Here is a 19,378-nt window from a genome sequence, read left to right as displayed (position 1 = left end):
TCCGTGACCAGTGTAAATACCTCTTAGCAACAACTAAAACATCAGCGTGTTATCATCAACGTTATTCTCATCCTAAACCCAAAACACAGCACTATACCAGCTACTAGGAAGAAAATTAACTCTATCCCAGCCAAAACCAGGACAATATCCAAGTCATCACAAATCACCCAGATGTCTTTATTAAATCCAGCAACTGCAACTAAGTCATTTCCTTCTTCAAGAAATTAAAAGTAAGATGCATGCAGAAAGTGGGAAAGAGCTTGGAGCCACTGATACACAAGCCCTCTACAAAGACAAAAAAACTGATCACAGAAAAGAACAGATCATAATACAAGCTATGTTATACCTTTAGCTACTAAAGAGGTGGAAAATCACATCAAGATCCCTGCCAATGTGCTGAAGAGAAGGCCAGGAGGTAAAATGGCCTGTCAGCTTTGGGTGATGAGAAGATGGAGGTGCATCAGTCAGACAGCAAAGCCAAGAGGATTTGCTGCACAGTCTCAGAGGCTTCATGAATCCTGTGCGGCAGCCAGACCTCGGTACTCTGGAGAAACATAAAATAGAAAAATAAAACAAAAAAGTCAACAAAGAGAGAACATGTCAACACAACTAGGGCTTCTTGGAGAACAGCTCTTCCTTAATCTGCTTAAGAAGACCTGAAACTGCTACTTTGCTTCTCTGCACGATTAAAGTCTGCCCTGTGAAACTGTTATTGCTTGACCACCTGCGATAAACGGTTGCAAACATTATGACCACAGGCATGTCAGATTTCTGAAACCAAGGACAAACCCTCTCTCACGCTGGATTTAATAGCCAAGACTTGTTATCATTCTCCAGCAACAGCCAACACAACAGATTTTTTTAATAATATTTGTCTGATTTAAACTTTGCACAACATATGCTCAATCCTTCAGTCCTGAGAGAGGGTGGAAGAGGAATATTCCAGATGCTATGGTTTAGCCCCCATTGAACTGAGAAAAAAATCATCTCTTATTTATTTTTTGGGACCTGGCTTGAAACCTTGGCTATGTTAAATCAATGAAAACACTGCCGTTGGCTTGAGAGAGGTTAGCGTCTATGAATATACTATTCAAAGCTGGGGTTGGGGAAAAAGGCTGTAAAATACAGACAGCGAGGAGCTCTGCAGTATAACTGGACCTGGCCCTCCTAGAAAAAAGAAGTGCGTGTTTGCCAGCCTCATAGGGTCCATGAGACCAGGGTTCGCCAAGGTGCTTAGACCTCGCTCCATACAGCAGCCCAGAGCTGGATCTCAGCCCTCCTCCTCCCAGCCCCTGGCTCTCTCTTGCCCCTCCTGCACCATCTCTCACCCAGCCTGTAGCACTGCGACCATCCCAAATGTATGGCCCTCATTCAAGGGAAAGGGCACAAGATTTCACCCCCCACATCCCTCTGGTAAATCAGTATATTTTCCTCTAGCCTCCTTCCTGGAAATTATTGCCCAGGAATCACGTCAAATTGCTGAAATTTCCAGTTCTTCCTTCACCCTCCTATGAAAACAGACAAAAAAACAAACCAAAAAGCTTGAGGCCAATGCCCAGGATGGAAAATGTCAGACCAAATGGTTAGAATTTAACAAAATTATTGGTGCCTAACAACAGGACCTCGTAAGAGAGAGTACTAAGGAGCCTCACACACCACTAAAGTGTGCCCAGGTTTGAGCTGCACTGGAAAAGTCATTTTGAATTGCCAGCACTATGCAATGGCTTGCAAAGCAAAGGAAGAAGGACTGTCATTTCTGCACGTGAAAATGGTCTATCGGGATAACCTTCATTTGGCAGGGGGCAGCCATGAAACGCCTGACCTTGCCAGAAATTTGGTGACATAACTGGAGCCAAGTTCAAAGACTCTTCCAGGAGAGAAGGGGAATATAATCTGCATCAGGTACCTTGGCTTGGATCAAGCCCTTATTGACCACACATCAAAATCTCCTGCTGAGATTTACAGAGGCTGCTGAATTGATTCATTGCCGGCTGACGGGAGTATGACACCCTTCAGTCCCGCAAACTCCTTCAGCACTCCTGACTTGTGTGCTTGGTGGTATTTTGGCATAATCTGGGAGGCAACTGGGATCTGGGCAAAGATCTGAGCAGTTTTCACACCTGCTGAGTGTGGTGAATGATGGCATTTCTCCATTTCTCTTTTGCCTTCACACACACACGCAGAGAAAGAGTTTGCTCTTGCACACACGCATTTCAGTTTCATCTGAATGTCTTTTATACCGTTATCTGCACTTTAAAACACATTCAGGTGAAACAAAGAATGCAAAGCCTACATAAGAGACTATAGAATACATCTCCTGTGTAATGGATGCATCCAGATTGCATAAAATATATCCTGCCATCAAGTCTTTTCAGCATTCTTAGAAATTTTAAAGAGGCATCTGTGCAACAAAAGAATAACAAATACAGCCTATTTTATTACATAGCAGAAAACAACAAACTTCTAGACACACATAAGTCAGTAGCAGAGAGGATTTTTTTTTTTTTAAAGAAGCAGCTTTTCACTTTTAAAATTCAGGATAAAAAAGTTCTTTAGAGTATCAACATGCTTTGTGATCTCAGACTAAGAAAAATGTTCTCTTCTGGGCAATTATTGATAAATATCCATTTTGGCACTCACTTCTGCAGCTACCCAGCCTACCTAGTCAGCTTCACCCATTTTGATGGTGGAAAGGGCTTGTTTCTACATGGAAATGTCTCTTCTCACTCCAGACCTGAGTCAGAGGTTGACCTCTGAGCCAGTGTGAACACCCCAATTCCTGGCAGCCCAGAAAGAAGTGAGGATGTAAAGGACTCAGAGACACACCATGATCCTCTCTTGGTCATGATTTGCCCAGATCAGTCAGGCATGAAACCAAGTTCAGTGCACAAATGACTCCCCCAACGCAACCAGTCGTGCCCTCTGAGGTCTCAGATGCCCCGACACCCAGCTTTGCTTGCAGCACTTTGCTTTCCAGAGCTGTCCTCCTCCTCCTCCCCAGCTCTGGGATGCCATAACTTACCTCCTCAGAAGGGGGGAGCAAGGATGGAGAGGGAGAGGAGTGGTGGTGTGCCACAACCAAAGCCCATGCTGGAAGGACACCTTTGGTGAGCATTGCACCCAAAGGGAAAAGCCCAGGCTGCGAGGGGCAGGGAAGCTCTGTTTGCTGGTGCTGTTAGCCCCTGCCCCTGCCGGAGCCAGAGCCGGGGTAGGGGGAGAGGCAGCGAACGCTGCCTGGAAGTGTTTTAATTTGCTGTCGGAGAGCAACAGGCCGGCTGCTGCCGAGGATAGAACATCATCCGCCACTTGGAAAGAATTAATGTGCAGTAAGATGCAAGCTCTGGATGCAAACCTGTGGTGCCTGACCTCGCGCCAAGGCAGAGCCTGGGCTCCATGGGTTATAGGCACGTCTGTGTGGACAGAACGACGATAGGTGAGCTGCTGGCTGCAGTCGGTGTGGCAGTCCCTATGGCCCTGTGTTTTCCTAGCTAATATTTAGTTGAGAGGCCTCCAAGGAAAACCCATGGGACGCTGGTGCTGGTGATTCAATAAGTGTCATTCTTCCCTCTGACTCAGTGCGCAACCATTTCCCATAAATGGGGTTAACAAGTACTCGATGGCGGGAGAGATTTGTCTTTTAGGCCAGACATAAAAAACAGAAGTCCTGAACAGTAGTGTGAAAAACATTTGTAACTACAGCAAAGTAAAGGGATTTTCCTAGCTCAGTATAAACAAATGGGTTCACTTCTGCACATTTTGTTAAAGCAGTATCAGGCCCATTTTCCATTGAGACCATGCCAGCTTTAGAGCAAAACTAGTCCTGGTTTAGGGTGAAAATGACTTTTTTATTATGTACGAACAAGGTGATATTTTCGTCTGGGTTTTGTCCTGCTGTGAGGGATGTGAGGTTAGGCAGCAAAGAGGAGCCGTCGCACCCAGTGCACGAAGGAAGCGATGGTGAGGGGGAAGGACCACCACGATGGGGCTCCATCCAGTGGCTGCCTTAGCCTGGGGTTGTTTTAAACCATGGCAGATGTTTTAAACCATGCCCCGGCAAATGCCACCAGTGCCTCCAGCTGCCACCAAGCTGAGCAGTGGTCTGGAGCCAGCATGCCGAGCCAGCGTGCCGAGGTCCCCGGCAGCCGGGGACGTGCACAGCCGCACTGGGCTGTCCCAGCAGAGCTGTGCTTCGCTGGCAATAAGCAGAGGTAACATGCAGCCCTGGAGTTTCACTATTGTTAAGGATGCAGATTCTTCCTGCTGGCAAAAAAATACATAGTTATAAGGCAGGGTTTAGTGTAAAAAAAGTAATTTGGGGTCTATCTAAATCAGAAAGTTATAGTGAAGACATCTCATAAAAACCAAGTTAAAGGCGAGTACAAGCCGCACTGTGCAGTGCTGGCCAGGACTCAGGCACTCACTCACCGCACCGCGCACGGGGGAACAGTCATTTACATCGGTTCCACTACTCAGGTCAGGTAGGTGAAATAGATACCTCGTATGGCACAAAACTACAGAGCCAGAGAGGTGTGGAAGTTTCTGAAGGTGGTACAAGGTGCCGTGGGGAGGTGGGCTGTCGGCCACGAGCAGCAGAGGAGCTCTCCATTGAGGGAGTTAATCACAGCAGCAGTCACTGCTGTCAGGAGAGGAGGGACAAGGACACTCCCTGCACCTGCCCAAACCAAGTAACTGCAGGAACTTATTGCTGTAACCCTGATGTTCCATACCCTTTCCTCCCGTTTCTCTGCTCTTGCTGTGTCCCATGTACAGTATAATTTCAGTATAAGCTCGTCAGAAGCACAGCTCATCATTTCACTTTTATTGCCATGTGTGGCTATGGCTATTACTGTTTGTTTAAGGATCCTTAAACATGCAATGATAAGAAAATGGACAGCTAATGCGTATCTATCAGAAGCCAGAACCTGTCCCAGTCCCATATGACAGATGAAGGACCTGGTGCTCTGACTGAAGAGATGCTGTGACATTACTCAACTCACTCTGCACCACAGCATTGGTAATACTCTGTGCTGGTTTTGGCTGGGATAGAGTTAATTTTCTTCACAGAAGCTAGTATGGGGCTACGTTTCGGATTTGTGCTGAAAACAGTGTTGATAATACAGGGATGTTTTCATTATTGCTGAGCAGTGCTTACACAGAGTCAAGGCCTTTTCTGCTTCTCACCCCACCTCACCAGCGAGTAGGCTGGGGGTGCACAAGAAGTTGGGAGGGGACACAGCTGGGACAGCTGACCCCAACTGACCAAAGGGATATCCCATACCATATGGCGGCATGCTCAGCATAGAAAGCTGGGGAAGAAGAAGAAAGGGGGGGACATTCGGAGTGATGGCGTTTGTCTTCCCAAGTAACCGTTATGTGTGATGGAGCCCTGCTTTCCTGAAGATGGCTGAACACCTGCCTGCCAGTGGGAAATAGTGAACGAATTCCTTGTTTAGCTTTGCTTGCATGCGCAGCTTTTGCTTTACCTATTAAACTGTTCTTATCTGAACCCTTGAGTTTTCTCACTTTTACTCTTCCGATTCTCTCCCCCATCCCACCAGGAGGAGTGAGCGGGTGGCTGTGTGGTGCTTAGTTGCCAGCTGGGGTTAAACCATGACATACTCACTTCTAGTAATGTGCTAGCAGGCTACACAAAAACATGACTGTTACCCACTATCCACTGGACTTCACGTGGCATAGAAACAACAGCCCTGGTGAGATGCAAACTCTCCAGCCACGTGTGGTACCAGTCAAAATCAGTGCAGGTGCTCAGTGCCTCTGGAAAGCCGGTTCTTTGTTTTCTCCTTGCAATCTGAAAACCACCAATCCCTTCTTCTAATCTCACATTGTACAGCAGCTTAGAAACCCTCATTGGTTTTTTTTGAAACGTTTAGAGGTTCCTTTATTTCTGTTCTCACTTCTTGTGAAGGGAGCCTTGGACAGCCGCACTGGAGAGTTTGAAAGGAACTGGTCCGCTCAGAGAGGCTAAATTATTTGGTTACAGGCAGTCATTAGAAGTCATTGTTCATCACAATTATTTCTTCCTGTTGGGCTTTATTTAATTTCTATTTGATTTCACCCTTGGGTGAGCTCAAAGGCATTTTAAAGAGACTGGGAAAAAAAATCTCACTTGCAAGAAGCTGTTGTTTCTCCCACAGGGAATCTTTAGGCTGGGGTGCAGTTCAAGGTTAAGACACCTAAATTTAAGTGCCTTCTTGTGAAGTAGGTGCCTGAAATCCCATTAGAGATGGAGCTTGGAGGGTGACTCAGCTTACTGTAAACATCCTGCAGGAGCTCATTGCCTAGTTTAACCAGTGCTGTACAGAGTGGGGTTGTTGATCGTAGCGCAATTGGGAGGTTAAGTTTAATCAGAGCGCTACAGCCTTTTCCATGTATTTCACAGATGATACCTAAACACCTCTTCTGTTCTCTCCCATTTCTGCCTGTGCTGACGGCCGCTGCCCCTCAGGTAGATCTGCACCATGCACACACATGAATGGTGTTGCAGTCCCCACAGAACAGTGTTGCAATCCCCACACGTTTTTAGGAAAGGCAGTTTTTGCTGAAGGCGTGAATGCTTCACCAGGTAATGCAGATTGTTTCTGTACAAAGACGTACTAATGAGGAGCTGCTGATAGGTCTCCCCATTCTGTGCCTGGTGTTTCTCTTCCAACAAAACTGTGAGAGCCATCGAAGGTGAATGTCTAATTTCCCTGTGAAGTATTAAACAAGGACCACATCCAAACATTTACACTAATGAGCACGTTCTCAGAATTTCCTGATTAAAACTTTATTTTTTTTCTAATTACATGCTCAAAATGCTCCAGGATGCACTTGAAAATATAGCAGGGATTCAAATGAGAGAGATGGGGGGCTATGGAGACACTTTGGAAATAAACAGCTTGAGAGAGAGTGATGCCGAGAGCCGTCCTCCCTCCCGTTTTGCTGAACTCCACCTTTCCCATTACGCCGTGTGGCAGCGGGGCTCTGAGGAGCAATGGCAGCTCTGGGCTGAGCCCCGTGAGACTGCTCCACCGTGGAGCCGCAGGCAGGGATGCTGGGCAGGTGCCCCTGCATCCTTTGGCACTGGCAAATGCTGTAGGAGCCCTTTGTCCCAGCTGGGCTTCAAACTCGTCCCTCCACCCCTCCACAAAGTGCAGCCCCAGGGACAGGGGTGCAGTCGGCACTTCCTCGGATGGAGATTTTTGATATCAGGTGACTGTCTGGACTGTGTTCATAAATGTACATTCATACATCCAAAACCATTTCATTAGATTTCAGGCTCATCAGACCCAGAATTAAAGCTTCGTTTTATAGGAATGTTTGGTTGTTACACATTTAACTAAGCAGTAGTGATATCTTTGGGTAGATTTACAAGCAAACACATGAAGCACTTCTATAGTTGAAGACATTAATGAAATCCGAGATGCTGGCAAGAAGCATAAACACAATGAAATCATTGGGGAAAGAAAAGACATTTCTGGAGTATCGCTCTGACAGCAGTAAAATGCCCATAAATGTAATCAAAGTTTAGTAGCCTGTTGTTTCCCAGATCGCACATGCAAATGCCACTGAAGCTCGCAGTCTGCAGGTAGGCTTTGTACCCATTCCTCCCAGCTGTGGCAAGGCAGAGCCCCAGAAACTGGGACCCCATAAAGTAACCCCACGTGCATTGCATGCAGAGGGTCCAGTTTCAACCAGCCTCATAAACAACAGGCAGAGGAACGTATTTACGAGCAAGAGAAACATACAAAAAGTGCTGCAGCAGCTGAGTGCATGTAGATAAAACAGTGACAACCAGGCAAATAGTCATTACCTTTGACATTTGGCTCCATAAAGACCTTCCTAAATAGCCAAGAGCTCTGCTTTAACTAAAAACTGCAAACAAGGCTGTGTGCTGACGAAATCTGCCTGTAAAGGATATTTATTTAGTTTATGCCTCAGGTAAATTGCGCAACATCCCTCATTGTATTCTAGTAATTAAGCCAGCATGGTTATGACATTTCCATTTTGCAACACCGAAGTCATGATTGTTTAATAGGAAGTAATGGGATATTTTACTTTGCAACACAATGTTGCCAGCGCTGATTTTATAACACACTTACTTCAGGTATTATTTTCTTGTTTAGCAAAGGGGAAAAAATGGACTGAATTTGGCTTGAAATCTGCATTGGCTCCTTAATTTTGAAAAACGCCTAGGAGAGACTCAGCAGAGATTCCCAGTCCGTTTCTGCTTGTGACACTATACAAACATGGATCTCAATCCAGAACTGACAACCTCACAGTTATCACTAAAACACTGACTGTCTCCCCTGGGACCAGGCGTTCAGCCCAGGGTGACAATGCTACCGTGGTAATCGCAGTGACGCATACATACAATACTTTGCCATGCCCTCTATCATTTCTTTTCATCCTGAAAAACAATCAGCCTTGCAGCAGCTCCTCAGAACACCAGCCCAGCCAGATGTTTTGATTTAACCCTCGGTACCCAAAACAGTGCCAACTTCACAAAACGTCTACTGACACCAACAAGCCCCTTTCACTTAAAAACAGAAATGAAACAAAAGTTAATGGGTTTGTTACCTACACAATCCCTTATCAAAATTAAACACAATAAATAGCCCCCCAGTTGCAGAAAGCCCACTAGGGTAGTGAGTCTATGTCCTAACTCATGAAGACCAGGTGTGTACATGTGCAACGAATTTGGCTGTGATAAACACCTCCCAAAAAGCAGCTCTGGAGGTGACACTCGCAGCATCCCTCCCACTGACAGGCAGGCTCCAAATCCTGGCTCCTCCTTTGGAACCCAGAACAAGGGATGGGGGATGAAGGACAGGGAATGGGGACAGGGGACGAAACATGCTCCACTTCCATCATACCGGCAGCATTTAAACCCACAGGGACATCTCCCACAGCAAACCTACCTTTTATTGACTATATTCACTTAGGGTAGGATTAGAAAAATCAGTGAGTAAGTTAGTAAGATGACAGATTTCCCTGATGGCAACAACAGCACTAAGGCATCACTGGAGCTGGTCTGACTCTGTGACTGTTCAGCACATACTGAAACCACAGTAAGCTTCCTTAAACCATCAAGCACCCAAGCTCTGCTGCTGTTGACTTTCCTGTTGATGCAGAATTATAGATCTCTCTTGCTGCCTACAGTTATTGTAACTTTCTCTTTTAAACATGCAGAAAAGAAAGTCATAACTCTTTTTGCGAAAATCTAAGTTACAATGCTTACAATGCCACTACAACCTTTAGCATAATTTTTGTAACATCATCATGAAGTCTGATGGATAGATAGGGATGACTTCGGAAAGGAAAAGGTAATCAGGATACTGATCATAACATTTTTAAAACATATACTTGATATTTCTTCAACAAATTGAACCTGGAGCTGAAAATCATAAATGTGTCATGAGAGTCCCCAGCTCAGTATTATTTTCTGATGATATCTGTAAATGAAAGATAAAGTATGTTTTATTACCATGTGAGTACAATCTTCTAAAATGCCCCAGCTCAATAATAAATTACAGATTATTTTTGTAGGTAAGGAATTGCATGAACATGTAGAAATCTCAGGAAAAAAATGTTTCCAGAATAAATAATGTTTTGCAACTATTCATTTAGCTATACAATGTTTTCCTTTTTAAATTAAAATCCTGTCTAAACTACATTTTTAGACAAAACCAGTTATACGCTGCTGTTCCTACAGAGTTAATTCTAAAGTGCAGATTTTAATGATTTGAAAAAATATACACCTTTCTTTTAGTTAAACCTGCAAGAAATAAAATACAGACCAGAATTTTTTATTTTATAGGCTTTGGGGGGAGGGGGGAGCTTCAGCAGGAGAAACTGTACTTACATTTTGAATAAAGTGATTTGGTGATTTTTTCTATTGGGAAAACAATTGGGAAAAAGCCAATTAGTGCATCATTAAAACTTCATGGAGGAAATCATGCTATGTCACAAGTTACTTTGCAAAAGAAAAACTGACTAAGAAATGCAGCGTAAGCTGTGTGAGCCATATGGCTACACCCGGTGCGATGCAGCATGACCCCAGTTCATTAGAGAACAGAAGCAGCTGGTAAAGTCCTTCCACATACAAAAGAATTTAGCGCATGTGTAACACCCCTTAAATCATAAGGGTCATAGTATATGGGTCATATCAAACATGCTTATGTCATGCTTATGACCTCAGCACGTTTCACAGAATAGGACTTTTCAGCAGCTTCACGTCCAGCGGGGGTAGGTAGGTGCTGGCAGTGCATGAGAAATGTGGGTGGCCATGGAGAGGTTAAGGCCTGGGAACAGCTTTTTTTTTGTTTTCAGCAGAGCTATTTGGGCCTCGTGACTCACTTAAGGACTATTTTATGGCTTGATGGTCTTCCACATTTCTTAAGTATATTCTACATTAAACATGAACTAAAATAGACAGAGAAGCAACTTACCATAGAAATGGTGAGGGCTGCAAGCTGAAAGTAGAAGAAAAGTTATTTTTAATCATGCCAAATCCTGCCTACAGCTCTGGAGTTTACCTGAGTTCAAGCTAAATGAGGCTCACAAACCATTGCTGAGGAATAAAAAACCCTGCAGAAAAAAAGCCTTCCACATGGGCTTTTTTAACATTTCCACAGGGACCAGTTTCTCAGGTGTGAATTCAGGGCCTGGGAAGGGGCCATAGCAATAGCCCCTTACAAATGAAATTGTGGGAAGGGTATAGATAGGCACCACAAGTTCTGGGGAGAGAGATGAGAAGGCAGAGGCAGGAACCTCAGGTAAGAAGATGCCCATGAGGACAGGAACATGTTGGGCAACCAAGAGCTGGAGAGGGTGGGGATGCGCTCAGAAATCTTCAGCTGGGCTGGTTTCACGGTGAGGGCACTGTGGACTGTCATGTCAGACTGAGATTAAATGAGACTTAATTAACAGTTGCTTGTGGCTGAACAGAACACAACTGCCCTACAAAGCCATAGTTTCATTCAAACATACATCAAGAGGTGAGATTAATGTTTCCTATAGCTAAAATCAGTGCTGTTGTTTGCCTTGATTATTTTCACACAGCTTAGGAAAAGCAAGATAGCATGATGTCCAGAAATGAGACTGGGGACAATCACTGAAGAACTAGGTCTTTAAACATGTTGCTATATTTTGTTGCATTTTTACACGTTCTTTAAGCACTTCTTCACCACACTGATCAATGTGTTACAGTAATGTCCTTATTGGTTACAAAAATCATATCCACCAACATGACAATGACACGATAACCAAGACAACAAGATATAGTTACAGTTAGCCTTGGGTCTCATAACTAATTAAAAATAATTAATCAGGCACTACAGACATTCTGACTTGAAAAAAAAAAACCAACTTTGTTATTCTTGCCATCCAGTTCAGAGGGTCCCAGAAGCTGATGAAAGGAATGAAGTACAACCTACTAGCTGTCTCCTCCAAATATTAGTCCAAAGTGTCCTCAAAAGGAAGAAAAATGGTCTTGTGCTGTTGAATGGCCTGGGAGGGAAAGAAGCCAGAGCTGCCTGAGAGCATCTTGTATCTTCTGCAGGATGTTCGTTGCAGCCCCAGGTATTCATAAACTGCTCATTTTATGGAGTTCTATTGAAATATGAGCCTGCAGCTCCTTCAGGGAACCCATTGTTCTGCTGTTTCTGAGGCTCTATCAGGAATGAAATCTGACCACTGGTCTCCTCACACCAGACTGTGTGTCCATGTTACATCCAATGCAACTGCAACGAAAGAGCGCAGCAGAGTTGTGGGGTCTGAGTTAAGGCTTTGGGAGAGGTGTGTGTCATTGTGGGGGAGTGAGGGGGGCTCTCGTATTTCCCAGCAGATAACTGGGGTCCATGGGGCAAAAGAGCAATTTGTTCTTGCATTTGAAAGCCTTCAGCAGGGAGTAATGGCATGTGTGTGCAAATAAATACATACTTCATGTTGCTGTTGTGATCCCAGGAAAGAGGGAAAGGTGAGTTCTGCAGCTGATGCATTCTTTGTTCACGTCCAAGACAAAGTGAATGGGAATTTAATCTCCAGGTACTTCTCTCAGAAGTGATCAAAGAAGTAATTGAATTAAGCAGACAAACAGCAACGACAACCCTCTAAGCCCAAACTTGATCAAAGAGCAAGTGCTGATAATGCATGACCTGTGATAAAACTGATTAGGCTGTTGAATGGGAGGAAATTGGTCTTTTTGTTGTTGTTGTTATATTGACCAGATCCTCTAAATCTATTAATTTCTTAGAGCTGTGCTTTGGTAACACTTAGAGCACCACAGGACCTATTCTTTGAGAAATAACCTCAGTAAAGCCACAGATGCAACACATGCAGAGATAAACGAAACAGGAATCAGAGCCACACAAGCAGGCTGTGTTTCTTCTGTCAAAAGTGAGGTGAAAATCATTAACTAGTTCTGAGAGCGAAACTTAAGCAGAAAGCCCAAGGGGGCGGGTAGGGAAAGAGGAGTTCTTTCTAGGCTTGTTCCCCTCACACCGCAGAGATAGGAGAGCAGCAGTGTAGTGCTGCCTTTTTCAGCTAGCTGAAGACCTGTCCCAGCTAGTTTGCTCTGTTTTTCATTTGGGAATGATTTAGTTTTGATCCTTTGCTTTCCTTTCCTCGTACCTCCTAATTACCACCAAATATGAGCTGTGATCAGTGTAATCTCCACATAGGTGTTTGACAGAAACACGCAGGTGACATCCTGAAGACAGTCACCAGATTGAAGCAATCGTCATTCCACTCCTGCTTGCCCGTGGTTCTTTAGTAGCCCTCAGGAGTCCTGCAAACAATATCCAAACTACACAAACGCCGTGTCACTTTTCTTTCCTGTTTACATGAAAGTATACATTTGTACGGATAAACTTAGATCAGCTGATTACTGTGGGACTGACCTCCAGCCAGAGGGAGGGAACATCTGGAGGATAATAATTTTAGCTTCAGCTGCCTTCACTGGGAATGGGAAGAGGCTTTAATGCACTCTTCCAAAAGGCAGAGGACAGAAATTAGCTTTGTTTTGCAGGCATCGGCTTTCTAAGCAGCATGTGCTGCAAGCAGCTCTGCAAGACCACAGACAAACAAAAATCTGAGCAGAAGTAGTTGGATGCTGAAGGGCAGAGCGAGGGAATGGAGTGTACAGCAGAGCAATATAGAAATGCAAGAGAACTGCTCAGTGCGCGCTAACCACCGGCCGGGTAGTGCATCCGCTCTCTCTTCTTCCCACTAAACTTTCAGAGGAGCGGTTGCAAATAAATGGCGTTTCTTTGCCGTCAGAGCAAAGGATTTTCAAAAGTTCCCCAGGGAGACAGGAATAAAGGTGTCACTGGCTTTCAGCAGAGTTTCCTCTAAGTTTTTGAAATCCCAGCCTGCTTGCCTCCTGTACTCACTTGACCTTTATGACTGCAGCATCTGAGCACTTCACCATCTTTCACGCATTAATCTTCCCAGCACCTCTGCTAAGCAGCCCAGCTGTAACAGCTCTGGTTTATAGCAAGTGGTGAGCGGCAGTACAGGGACCAAAGGCTAGAGCCACAAAAAGACTCAGGCATTGTGTTGCCCAGCACTACGAAATGTAACATGGGTCTGGCAGCACATGCAGCCCGAGGCCAGGTGCTGTTACAATATATGAGGAGGCTCAGGGGTGTGCAGGGACAAGCAACCCTCCTTCCAGTGCCGCACAGGGACTGCAATACACGGGGCAGCAGGAGGCATGTCACCACACTGGGAGGGTTCAAGGACATCTGAGGGATGTGAAGGCTCATCCCCAGTGTCACACAAACTTTTCCGTACACATAGCGAAGTCCTTCTGAAGCCATCTCAACTCCTCATGGCTCCATTTTGTTAGAAAACTCCTTCCAGATGCCATTCTTTGGGCGACCAGACAATTTCTCACTTCTGACCTAATTTGCTTCATCACTGATTGTCTTCTACTATCAGCACTGCCATTTAACCTAAATAGTTCTTTACTCTCCCTATGATTTCACATCATTATGTTTTCACGAAGGTCCTGCTTTCTTTGTATCATTAAGCCAAACAAGTCACTCTCAGTCTCCATGTGGAAGATAGAGTTCCCACTGCCTTGATCACCCTTAGAGCCTTTCACCACATCTGTTCCAGTTTATCTTTTATTAAAACACATCTGATCAGAGCTGGAAATAGTTTTCTAAACAAAATCATACATAAAGCCTTGCACAGTTGTGCTAATGCTCCCCATCTCTACTAGGAAGATGTTGTCTGTCTCATCCTAAGACATGACTACATCTTTTTAGCCCACATTTAGTCTGCAGCTGGTAGCTCTCCTGCAGCTGGGCTCAGAGGCTGTGACTGCTCAAGAGGTGCAAGGAGTCTGGCCTGCCTCACGCCTCGCTTCGTGTTGTATGTTTAGCAGTCCCATGATCAGCATCTACTTCATACTTAACTTTTGGGGCTTTACCCACTGGGGTCTTTTGTGAAAAGTGTCCATGGGCACCATGGGAAGGAACGGGAGGGAAAGCCACCCCCTCTCTTTTGACTATCTTGCCTATCACCAGGAGCCCAAAATAGTGAAGAGGCTCAAACCTGACTCCCCCAAGTCTGAGGCTTTTGCTTACAGGTGCCCTTCCTTTCTAAAGGCACAAAAGATTTTCTGAAGGCTTGGGGACATCAGAGCTACTTTGCTGCTCCGTGAGACCCCATCCCCTCTTCTCTGTCCTCACTTGCTAAGGAACGTGCTGGGAGGGACTATATGCTTGGCCTTGCTGATTCACTGGACCATGGTGCTGAAACCAGTGTCTCTCCATATTTTCGGCAGGTTGCACTGAAGGAGACAAGACAGCCAAGACAGACAGCCCTACTTGCTTTTTTTTTTTCTTAACCAGTGTTATCAGAGCTTTCTGACTAATTAGCAGATAGCAAAGGACAGTCTTGTGCTTTTGAAGTGCATATGGTCTGACACTCAGAGCAATTTCTAGGGCGTAGAGGCAATTACTCCAAGGAATACGCCCAAGTGCGGTAAGAAACAGCTCCCTGGAGCTCCCCATCGCCTGCTGCATCCACCTGGCTGGGCACTTAGTCTCTTGTTTCATTAATATAACTCTCTATGGGAGCCCAGAATCCAGTTTTAAATACCTGTCATAACCTTATGGAATATGTACCCAAGCACTTTATGAAACTTAAAAAAAACTAAGAAAAGGGCTGTATTACAACAGGAATACCGAAGGTACTGCGGTGTCTGGCACCAGCCTTCCTGTGCTTCTGAGGTTAAAAGAAAACAAACAAAAAGTAAACACAGCAGAGAGAGCACAAAGTAAAAAGTAATGAACACACAAAAGGTACCGTTTGATAGAGGTATCAAGTAAGCACACTGTAATTGTTTGGCTTAGTTCTTAATGTAAGAAACTTCTAACACTGAGAAGTGTCTTTGATCTGAACAAGGGAACAAGCATCTTTGATATGGAGAAAAATAAGTGTGCTTGGAGAGAGACATATCCCGTGCCTCTTGCATAATTACAAAAATGTAAGCAAAATTGAGCTCTTTGGTGAGCTACGGGCATCTTTGATGGGATTTGCGCAAGGAAGTGACTGGACAGACTCTGGGAAGTTGCAGGCCGGGAGCTTACTGCACTTGTAAAGAGATGTACTGTGGTCTCTGAACTGCCATCAGCGTTTTGGAAAAAAAAGGTCTAGGTCTAAGCAGAGATAATTATGCAGAAAACACATTTAGAACTTATTTTGAAGTCGGTCCAAGTCATAGCATTTCTCGACCACATTCCTAGCATTGCTTTGGAATGACAATTGAAAAGGACCTTTTCTAGTGAAAAGCCAAACTTCTGTTCAGCTGAACTATTTGAAATGACCTGTGAAGGAACCATGTGCCTTGTATTTCTGGGACTGCAGTCACCAGGAACATCCCATGACTGACTGTGTCAAAGTGTCATTCAGGATAAAAATAGATCTGACCTCTTCCTATAGGTAAAAGATGTTTTGACAAGACTTTCTCTTCTGTCTGCTGGGGGAAATCATGAATTTGTCAACTAGAGCTGTAGAAACTGAGCCCAGGTAGATCACCGTTACTGTTTCTTCTTCCACTGGTCTTCCTATGTGTACCGTAGGCTTACCGTGGTTGGTGCTGTTATTAGAAATGACAATCACAAGATGTGATATGCCACTATCTACACAAACAGGAGGAAAACACTAGCACGTCAGAGACCTCCCCCTTTAAGTCAATGAGCATCAGGAGCGATGGAAAACACCAGATCCATCAGTCATGCTGGCGTCCCCATCCGCCAGGCACCATGAAGCTATTAGTGACTGAGAAACAGTCAGTATCACATACTTAAACTACTGTGTCATGGTGGCCTTCAGTAACACCCTGTAAAAGGCCCTCAGAAATCTCTCCCCAAACTCTCAGGAATGTGACAGAAAAGGCTTGTCCTCAGCCAGGCTCCAAGCAAGCCCAGCACATCGTAAAAAACGCAGTTCATAACTTGCTGCATCCCATTCTGTTACAGATACAGATGCAGCCACGCGCACACATCTGGCCATGAGTGCATGAGAGCTGTCGCCTCTCCAGCTATTGTCCTGGGACAGAAAGCTCTGCACCGCAGCGTGCAGGAGTCCACGGCTTCATGGGAAAGGAAAGCAGTTGGAGCTGCAATGCAGTGGGATCCAGAAAAAGCAACCTGGTGTTGCAATGCTCATCACCACTTCCAGTGTCTCACCATAAGCATAGTAAATAGATGAAATGAAAGCAAGGGAACAGCCCAAGGTTCCCACGTACACTTAAAATTGCTGGCCACCAGATTCACAGAAGCGGCGATACAAGTGGTATGAATTAAGCTCACAAGCATTACTCATTTTTCTGGGTGTAAAAAGCCCTATTTTTAAATTAAAATATGGAGGGAATGAGCAATACAGTACATGCAAAATAGATTAGTGGTTCATCCCCAGACCCAGCAGGCTGTAACTGTGACTGCCCAGTTCTTGTTCCTATCTGGTTTTGGTCTCCGTGACTCATAAACCCAGCAGATGATTTCTCCAAAACCGCAGCCATTGGCCCTTTCATCTACTTCTTCCCAGCTGATCTTCAGCTAATTTAGGTCTTTGTTAACGTTTTCTTGACACAATGCTCTTGGTCATCCATGGCCTCTCTTCCCAAACATTTTCTGGACCCGTGTTGGCCACAGGACCCTGTGAGCTTTCCACTTCGCTTTGTGCTTGACCTAAACCAGCTTTCCTACCATAGCTTACTGGCTGTGGTCCAGCTCTCTCAGACATTTCCAGACCCGTAACCCAGCGTGTTCTCTCAGCTCTTATTCTCTGTCAATATTATGAGACAAAGTGAACGGTTTTAACTCTTACCATCCATATTTATTTCCACCAGAAAGCACAGTGTTGGTACTTCGCTGCTTCAATGTTTTACCTGTTGAAGGGTTTTCACCAGCTTCTCTCCTCGACCTTTCCTCTGGCCTTTCCATTGTTGCCGTACCAGTGCTGGCTCACCAAGGAAACGAAATTCCTCCGCACCACTGACCTTTATTGCCTTTTGTTGAGCTGCATCTGCTGTTCTCCTCCAGTGAAAAGCAAACAAGACTTATCCAGGCCTCCTTCCTGTGTTGGACGCTGCTTGGTACCTTTGCCTGCATGCCGAGAGCAGGTGCTGCAAGGCGTCTGCTCATCCGCACAGCCAGGGCTCCTGCCATCAGCCAACACCACCCCAGCGCTGCTGCCTGAGGCATCCCTTAGCCCACCCAAAAAAGAAGAGGCATTTGCCATCACCTTTGCTCAATTCCCGTCCTTACCTTAAACCAACCTGCTGGGTTTGGGATGGGGTTTTACACCACATTCACTGTTGGCGTAGAGTTGCAGTATTGTTTGTCTGTTTCTTCTGGCATCTCCCAGGTGCTATAACCTTCCCTGGGCTCTCTCCAAACCACCACAACTATGAGGAGACCATTGCCAAGGCCGTACGGCTCGTGGTTGGCCCTGGCTCTCCAGTGCGTTTTCTGGAGTCTCTGCCAGCATCCGTGTTTGCTCCATATGCAACCTCCCATCTCTGAAGCCTTCTCATCTACCCCCATCGACAGCCACTGTCCCTTCCTATAGAGCCAAGCTTGTCTTGCTGCTTGGAGATCTCACTGGAATTAAGCATGTAACCAAGACATTCCCAATTATTATTATTGCAGTTAGCATTTGTGCCTCTGGCCTGGCCCAGAGTGCTCTCCACTGCAGAAGACACCCCTCTGGGACCGACTGTTGTTCTCTTGTTAACTTGCACCACGTTTCCACGAACATGATTTTGCCCAAAGGAGGTCTCAAGAGCAAAAGCTGATATGTTTTGTATAGGACAGCTCACCTCAGCAAACATTTGCGGTGAGGATCATGCCCAGAGCACCAGTGGGATTGTGGGAGAACACAGTGAAAAATAATACTTAAAAAAAATTTCAGTGTGAAAAGGTTGCTACATGTTTCTGGCACAGGGATCTGAATTAGAAAACTTCAAATATGTAAACAACCCCAAAATGCTACAAAAGATCAGCCCAATCATATCTGCCACATGACTGACTTTATTATAACTGGAAGACATACAGGTACGGAACTTGGATTTTTTTAATACTTTGATATTTTGTGAGCTTCAGGAGGGAATGCTTGGCATAAATACTTCTTGCAAAAGGACTTTTCAGCAAATGTATTAATCTTATGAGATCTGCCAAAATGAAAAATCCATCTATCTTTCCATGGATTTCCTGTATCTTTTGGCATGTTCATGCAATAGGAGAAATTTTGGGGTTTTTAATTATGATTATTATTTTGGAAGTTCAGTAGACTTTAGTCTCGACGCTCTCGAGACTTTAATCCTGGTAGCTGAATTGTGCAGTGTAACCACTGACCTGTGTACTAGTTGCAAACTAGAAAACTTACAAAGGGCTTGATAGAAGTTATTTCTCCCTGCAAAGCCCTGAAGGTGCCAGTAGGTTTGGGTCCAGGTGCTGGCTCACGGCTTCCCCTTGGGGACACGGAAAACAAGGAACCGGCTCTGATTTTCACACTGGGACCCTTCCCGCACCGGGAGCTGCAGCCGGGGCAGGGGGAGGCTGAGGCTCCCTCGGGCCAAGCAAGGAGCAAGCTCCTCTGGGTCAAGCATCCCCGTCGGATCCTGTCCCATCCCCACCACCACCTCCAGAGCCGACACACTGCAAACCCCCTTGGCTGGGCTCGTGGCACTGGTTTCCTCCGGTGTGCAAGAGGCGATGCCTGAAGTTTCGTTTCTCAGCAGGCCCCGCTCAGTTCAGTGGTAATAACATGTTTGCTGCAGGATGTAAAAATAGAAATGTATGGATATGGTAATCCTGCCCTGAAAGCCCGGCCAGTGTTGCTTAGGGAATGGCTAAAC

The 19,378-nt window shown here is 45.2% G+C and overlaps 1 protein-coding gene across 2 annotated transcripts in view; it reads right to left on the bottom strand.

The window, feature by feature from the left end:
* Positions 1-244: 244 nt before the first annotated feature.
* BCKDHB (branched chain keto acid dehydrogenase E1 subunit beta) overlaps positions 245-19,378 on the bottom strand; it is a 165,525-nt gene continuing 146,391 nt past the window's right edge. The window contains exon 10 of one of the 2 annotated variants that reach the window (XM_072855353.1): positions 245-544. In XM_072855353.1, coding sequence (XP_072711454.1) covers positions 461-544 — 84 coding nt within the window. In that variant the 3' untranslated portion in view covers positions 245-460. The remainder of the gene's footprint in view (positions 545-19,378) is intronic. The other variant, XM_072855351.1, reaches the window with a different exon arrangement.

The sequence above is a fragment of the Ciconia boyciana genome, chromosome 3 (assembly GCF_034638445.1).
Source record: "Ciconia boyciana chromosome 3, ASM3463844v1, whole genome shotgun sequence".
Classification (NCBI taxonomy): Eukaryota; Metazoa; Chordata; class Aves; order Ciconiiformes; family Ciconiidae; genus Ciconia; species Ciconia boyciana.
Note: the sequence above shows the minus strand (reverse complement) of the source record. Positions and strands in the feature narration are given on the sequence as shown.